We start from the raw sequence: 7174 nt of genomic DNA, 5'->3' as shown, positions 1-7174 counted from the left end.
AACAGATGACGTGCTACCCATTGGACTAAGTAAAAATTATACCCAAAATTTTATGGATGTTCATGGTGAATTGCATACAGCTCTTGTGGGCCCGAATGAGATGACTTACGAGGCGACATACGAGGGAAATGAATTTACTACATTGGAGGAGGCATACGACTATTACAATTCTTATGCAAAGAAATGGATTTTAGAATCCGCAAGGAAACAACCAATAAGTCAAGAAAGTCAAGAGAAATTATTTCTCAAGTTTTTGTTTGTAACAAGGCAGTGAGAAAAAGGTTATCAGATAAGAGAGAGTGTGGGAAACTTGTCAATCGCCATCCAGATACTAGAGTGGATTATCCTATAAGAATGAAGATTAAGTTGACTTCCTCCAAGACATAGATTGTCATGAAGTTTGACGGAGAGCACCCAACCCATCTATTATCGAGCCCTGATAAAGTGTTTAATCATTATTCCCATAGACAAAGGCATCACTCGTAAACTTGCAAGAGAATTATTGAGAATTTGAGTGAAGAAGGAATAGCTCCTTCTACTATTGCTCGAGTGTATAATGTTGTGTCCAAGAGTCTTCATGAAGAATATATTACTGCACAACAATATATTGATCACATCAGAACTATTAGGAAGAACAACATTAGCAATGAATGCATATCCATCATAAAGAATTTTCAAGATAAGAAGGAAATCGATCAAAAATTTTACTTTTCCATAGAGCTGGATCAGTTAGGGACTATGAGGAGCATGTTTTGGGCTGATGGGAGATCAAGATCTTCTTACTTAAGTTTTACAGATGTAGTGGTGTTCGACGTTACATATAAAACCAATCATTTGAGCCTACCGTTTGCTCCATTCACATGTGTAAATCATCATTGGCAGTCCATTCTCTTTGGTTGTGCGTTACGTGTAGATGAGCAAGAGGATACCTTTATTTGGTTGTTCACCCAATGGCTAAAATGCATGCATGGGGTTACACCAAAAGCAATTATCACCGATCAAGATGCACAAATAGGAGGAGCTAGCAAACAAATATGAGTGACCTGCATGGGTATTTCTGGAGCCTCCCATTGTTTCTTGTCTCATCGATTTGCGAGTGCTCACTCTCTTCCTATAGCTTCTCTGACTACGGGCTGGAATATCAACACGAGCAGTGGTGTCTTAGTAGCATCTAGTGGTTATGAAGCATGCCCTGTAGTCATCTGTGGGAGGGAACTCTTCGCAGACTTTCTAGTGATTGATTTGCCGAGCTTTGATGCAGTATTTAGGATGGATTGGTTGGGGTTGTTCTTTGCCACCATTGATTGTCGCCATCGGAGTGTAGTATTTGAGATACCAGATCACCCGAGATTTGAGTTCACCAGTGGCAGCACATCGGTCGGACCTGTAGAGTACAGAGCTAGACCGAAGAAGGCGACGTTAGCTACGATGCAAGTGGAATCCGAGAAGCCAATTGTAGTTTGAGAATTTGAAGATGTGTTTCCCGACGATATTTACGGATTGCCACCGAATCGGGCAATTGAGTTTTCCATAGATTTGAAGCCTGGAGTTGCTCCGATCTCCAAGACTCCTTATCGTATGCCCCCGGCTGAGTTGGCCGAGCATCGTACTCAGTTGGATGATCTTTTGCAGAGAGGCTTGATACGACCCAGTGTATTGGCCTGGGGAGCACCTGTGTTGCTTGTGGGAAAGAAGGATGGATCCAAGCGGTTTGCATCGACTACCAGGAGTTGAATGCGTTGACAGTGAAGAATAAGTATCCACTTCCCCGCATCGATGATATTTTCGATCAATTGGGAGGATCAATAGTATTTTCTAAGCTGGATTTGCGGAGCGGGTATCATTAGGTGAAGGTTAAGAATTCTGATGTTCCTAAGACTGCGTTCCGGACAAGATATGGACATTATGAATTCTTAGTGATGCCGTTTGGTGTGACTAATGCGTCGGCAACATTCATGAACCTGATGAATCTGGTATTCTATGATGTATTGGACAAGTTTATGGAGGTCTTTATTGATGATATCTTGGTGTACTCTAAGAGTGAAGCATAGCATGTAGAGCATTTGCGGTACGTGTTGAAGACCTTGAGAGATCATCGGCTATTCGCCAAGTATAGTAAGTGCCAGTTCTGGATGGATCGTATTGCATTTCTAGGACACGTGGTATCAGGAGATGGCATATCAGTAGATCCGGAGAAGGTATCTTTAGTGAAGGATTGGCCTACCCCTAAGTCGGTGTCTGATATTAAGAGCTTCCTGGGATTAGCTAGTTACTACCGTCGCTTCATTAGGGATTTTTCGAAGATTACGGAGCCGATAACATGACTTACGAGGAAGGGTATTAAGTTTGTCTGGTTCGACGCTTGTGAGCAGGCGTTCGAGGAGTTAAAGTCTCGACTGATCTCAGCCCCAGTCTTGACCATACCAGATAAGAGTTGGAACTTTGAGGTGTTTTGTGATGCATCAGGTAGAGGATTGGGATGCGTTCTTCAGCAATGCTTCTCGTCAGTTGAAGAAGCATGAACAGAATTATCCTACCCACGACTTGGAGTTGGCAGCTGTGATTTTTGCCCTTAAGCTTTGGAGGCATTATTGGCAGCTGTGATTTTTGCCCTTAAGCTTTGGAGGCATTATCTGTTGGGAGAGCAAGTGAAGGTGTTCACCGACCACAAGAGCTTGAAGTACATATTTACCCAGAAGGAACTTAACATAAGGCAGCGCCGATGGTTGGAGCTGATAGCAGATTATGATATTGACCTTCAGTACCACCCTAGCAAGGTCTATGTAGTACCAGATGCTTTGAGCCGTTTGCCGGTGATCATGACCCTCACGGCTCAGTGGAGACTTTAGCAGGAAGTGAGGGATATGAGTATAAAAGTTCTTCCTCCAGGAGTCACCACTTCTTTGATGAATCTTCAGATTCAAACGACACTGGTTGAGCAAATCAAGCCTGCACAAGCAAGTGACCAATTTCTTCAGAAGTGTAGGGAGTTAGCAGTGGCTGGTATTTGACCGGAATTTGTTGTTCATGAGGACGGATCCTTACAATTTAGGAGTCGTATCTACGTACCAGGAGGAGATGTTCGAGAGGAGATATTACGGGAAGCTCATAGGTCACCGTATTCTATTCACCCTGGAGGTACGAAGATGTACAAGGATCTGAAGCTGAATTATCGGTGGCGTGGTATGAAGAGAGATGTGGCTCGTAGTGTGGCTAAGTGCCTTGTATGTCAGCAGGTGAAGGCAGAGCATCAGCGCATCACAGGTCTTTTACAGCCATTGCCTATTCCGGAATGAAAGTGACAACATGTCACCATGGACTTCATTACTGGCTTACCTCGGAGCACTAGACAAAATGACGCTGTTTGGGTGATCGTAGATTGATTAACCAAATCGGCTCATTTCATTCCCTTCCGAGTGGGACAGTCGACGGAGCATCTTGCTCAGAGATGGCTCATTTCATTCCCTTCCGAGTGGGACAGTCGACGGAGCATCTTGCTCAGAGATACATGGAGGTAAAATATTTATCTCTATATATTTCAATGAGTTCCTTTCCCAAGAGTGTTAGTAAATCTCTCGTATTACAGGAGAACGTGCGATTGCACGGAGTTCCAGTGTGCATCGTCTCGGATCGCGATACTCAATTTACTTCAGAGTTCTAGAAGAGTTTGCAGGCGAGTCTAGGGACCAGTATCAGTTTCAGCATAGCTTATCATCCTCAGACCGATGGGCAGTCAAAGAGGACCATTCAAAATTTGGAGGATATGCTTAGAGCTTGTATGCTTGACTTTCATGGGTCATGGGAAGATCACTTGCATTTGGTGGAGTTTGCATGCAACAATAGCTTCCAGGCTAGCATTAGGATGGCCCCTTTTGCGGCATTGTATGAGAGGAAGTGCCACTCTCCGTTGAGTTAGGACGATGTTGGTGAGCGAGAGATTTTCGGGCCAGAGTTGATTGACAAATCAGTTAATGCAGTCAGGATCATTCGGGAGCGACTTCGCATAGCGCAGGACAGATTCAAGCATTGGGCAGATGCGAAGCGTTGGCACTTGGAGTTTCAGCCAGGAGATCATGTGTTCCTGAAGATTTCCCCCAACCGAGGCACCATTCACTTTGGAAGGCGTGGGACAGCCAGGAGATCATGTGTTCCTGAAGATTTCCCCCAACCGAGGCACCATTCACTTTGGAAGGCGTGGGAAGTTGAGTCCGTGATATGTGGGACCTTTCGACGTATTAGAGAGAGTGGGAGAAGTGGCGTACCGACTTGTATTACCACCCGCCCTGGCTAGAGTGCATAACGTATTCCACATTTCTCAGTTACGAAAATACGTTGGAGATCCGAGTCATGTTGTAGATTTCTCGGAGATTAAGATGCTATCCGATTTGACGTACGAGCAGCAGCTTGTGGCGAATTTAGACCGAAGGGAGAAGACCCTCCGGAACAAAACCGTCTCGCTTGTTCATGTGATGTGGCACCCTGATTCTCCTGGAGAGTCAACTTGGGAAACTGAGTCTGAGATGCGACAGCGATACCCTCATCTATTTCCTGAATCTTAGCTGTCCTGTCATGTATCTTATTTGAATCACTTTGTATGACTTTTCTTATTTATGGATATGCAAAATATTTTGAACTTTATATGAGTTGAAGTGAATCCATTTTTATATTTTGTCCTTTTATTTTAATTCCAAGGACGGAATTTGTTTTAAGGGGGATAGAATGTAATGACCACAATTTTTCGATACTGATTTAAATAATTTTCTTGTTATTTAAATATTAAAATTTATTATTAAAGAGAATATTTATATTTTAACTGATTTTCTAGAATTATTAATGATTCAAAAATCAGGCTTTATATTTATTTGGCTAAATCATAAATTAAATTATTTTAATTGATTTTTATAACATATTAATTATTTTTGTTTTCATTTTTGTTTTAAATAATAATAATAATAATTAAATATTATATTTACCCCTCTCTCTCCACACTCCTCCGAAAGAATACCCCCACGTTTCCCCCCCACAACCCACGTTCCCCTCACTCCCCAACTCCTCCTAAAAAATCCCCATGTTTCCCTCACTCCCCAACTTATCATCCTTTCTGTCTCTCTCCTCTATTATTATCTCTCAACTTTCCCATCTTTGTTTTCCTCTCCTCAAAAGAAATGCCAGCCCCCTATCTTCTCTCTCTCTTCACTTTAGAAACCTCCCCGCCCGTACGTCGCTGCCCTCTACCCCCTGGTCGCCCCAAACTCTTCCCTCCTGCGTCTCCTCGCCCACCGCGAGCCACTTCGTCCCTTGAGCTCGAAGTCCATCCACCGAGCCCTCCTGTGCTCGAGTCCAAGCTCCGCAACTCCGTGACCTCCGCTTCCCTTGCGCCGACAACCGACAGCTCTCAGGCTCGCTTCCGCCCTGAGCTCCGACCACGACCGCCACCCAGTCCCCCTGTACCACCGCAACCCGCCAACCCTCACTCCAAGCGCTGATTACACCCGAGTCGCCACTTGAGACCTGACCCCGACCTGACCTCTCCTCGGTCGAGCCAACCCATTCCAGCACCGACTGCGACCGCCCCGCAGACCCCTGTCTGGCTCTGCTACCGACCCGCACTAATTCACCGCCACGATCCCTCAGTCGAAATCCCTCAGCTCTAGGCCTCACCCGACGAGCTCACCTCAGTATCCCTTCCGTCGGAGTTCATAGCCAGCATCACCACCAGCCGCCGCTCACCTCCGAAGATCCCGGCGACCCTCTCTCTCTCTCCTACAGCTCCGAACAATGAGCCAAACAGCGATCTGTTCATTGCAAAAACTACAGTACGGAGCCGACTTCATGCTCATTTTTCGGCCATCTCCGACCTCCATTTCCGTCGACTCTTTCGCCGGTGCGTAGCCCTTCGTGTTATCTATCACACGGTATATTCCTTTCACTTAGGCTCCTTATCTACACCTCGTTATATTCATTTGAATATCACATGTCGCAATAACATTCTAAGTTGTAATTTTAGCCGTTGATTCCACGAAACCCATCGTAACGCCGTGCAACCACACCAACGACCCCCGCTGCAGTCAATGAATACACCGAGGCAAGATCTCGAGTTTACCTTTGTTTCTAAATTAATGGTTAATATCGTGTTATTATGATGATTGGATGTAGATAAATTATTTTATGGTTAATATTGTTGTTAGTATGATTATTATATGTAGTTAAATTATTATTGTGGTTAATATGCATTTGTGAATATCTGCATGGAATGATGATTGCGATCGTATGGTGAAAATTAGATTAATAATGTTGTTAATTGCGGGCATGAAATGGCAAGTTATGTGTTAAAATTAGAATTTACAAAATTTTATCAAAAAAATTAATTAAGGGAAATTTATAAAATAGAAAAATATTACTTTTCATGCAGAAAGGAATTAATATATTTTTATCATATAAATATTTTTATTTTAAATTAGTTATAATGAGAAATAGTTTTAAAGAATAATTTTGAAAAAAAGAATATTTATTACTTATGATAGTATAACTAACAGTCGTAGAGCGCGATATTTCATGTGCAAAACGACATCAGTTTTTAGTTTTCTTTTTACCACATTATTATATTAGAGGATGCTTAATTATGGATAGCTTACATGAGAAGTTTGGACACCCCAGTAGTAAGATATTAATGAAGTCCATTTATGTGTGTATTCATACTGTGGTAGGCTGTTCATGCATTCCATGTTTTGATGTAGTGATTATTCATGCTTTACAACTTGTTTAATCATGTTCGACATGCCATATTATTATTGTATAGAATTGGGGTTATTACTATTTCCTTGTTGTGATTGAGAACCTTAGTAGTTCATGACTTAGTGGCCTCGTGCGTCATGAACAGGCTTAGTGACATGTGTGAGTGTGTTGATTGAGTTTAGGTGGTGAACCCGAGTTCCAAGGAGGTTTATAGTTGACTTAGAAAAACCAAAAGAGTTGGGATGGGGAAGACATGGTTCATGTGATCGGATAAGGCTGTTGATGTATCTTCTAGACTTGCACCAGTGAACCGTTTCGCACTGGGGTTAGTTTGTTGGGCCAAGTGAACCGTTTCGCACTTGGTTAGTGAAATCGTTTCATCACCCGAGTTTTGCTTGAGTTCAAACTAGGACAAAATCGGATTGCGTGTAGTCCTCTC

General features: G+C 43.0%; 1 protein-coding gene across 1 annotated transcript; it reads left to right on the top strand.

Annotated features, from left to right (window-relative positions):
* On the top strand, nt 1579-4559 carry LOC109821485. Its single transcript, XM_020387671.1, has 7 exons — nt 1579-1709; nt 1895-1973; nt 2082-2198; nt 2467-2559; nt 2619-2813; nt 3917-4210; nt 4320-4559. The coding sequence occupies exons 1-7, from the start codon at nt 1579-1581 to the stop codon at nt 4557-4559; spliced, it is 1149 nt and encodes a 382-aa protein (XP_020243260.1).

This window comes from Asparagus officinalis, chromosome 8 (assembly GCF_001876935.1).
Source record: "Asparagus officinalis chromosome 8, Aspof.V1, whole genome shotgun sequence".
In the NCBI taxonomy this organism is placed as follows: domain Eukaryota; kingdom Viridiplantae; phylum Streptophyta; class Magnoliopsida; order Asparagales; family Asparagaceae; genus Asparagus; species Asparagus officinalis.
The sequence above is the reverse complement of the archived record's forward strand: the minus strand, read 5'-3'. Positions and strand labels throughout refer to the sequence as shown.

Excerpts from the sequence above, each read along its gene's own strand:
- LOC109821485 (XM_020387671.1), top strand. The coding sequence starts at position 1,579 with ATGCCCCCGGCTGAGTTGGCCGAGCATCGTACTCAGTTGGATGATCTT. Across the intron at positions 2,560-2,618 it reads ACGACTTGGAGTTGGCAGCT|CTTTGGAGGCATTATCTGTT; the intron begins GTGATTTTTGCC and ends TTTGCCCTTAAG. Across the intron at positions 4,211-4,319 it reads AGGCGTGGGAAGTTGAGTCC|TTACGAAAATACGTTGGAGA; the intron begins GTGATATGTGGG and ends CACATTTCTCAG.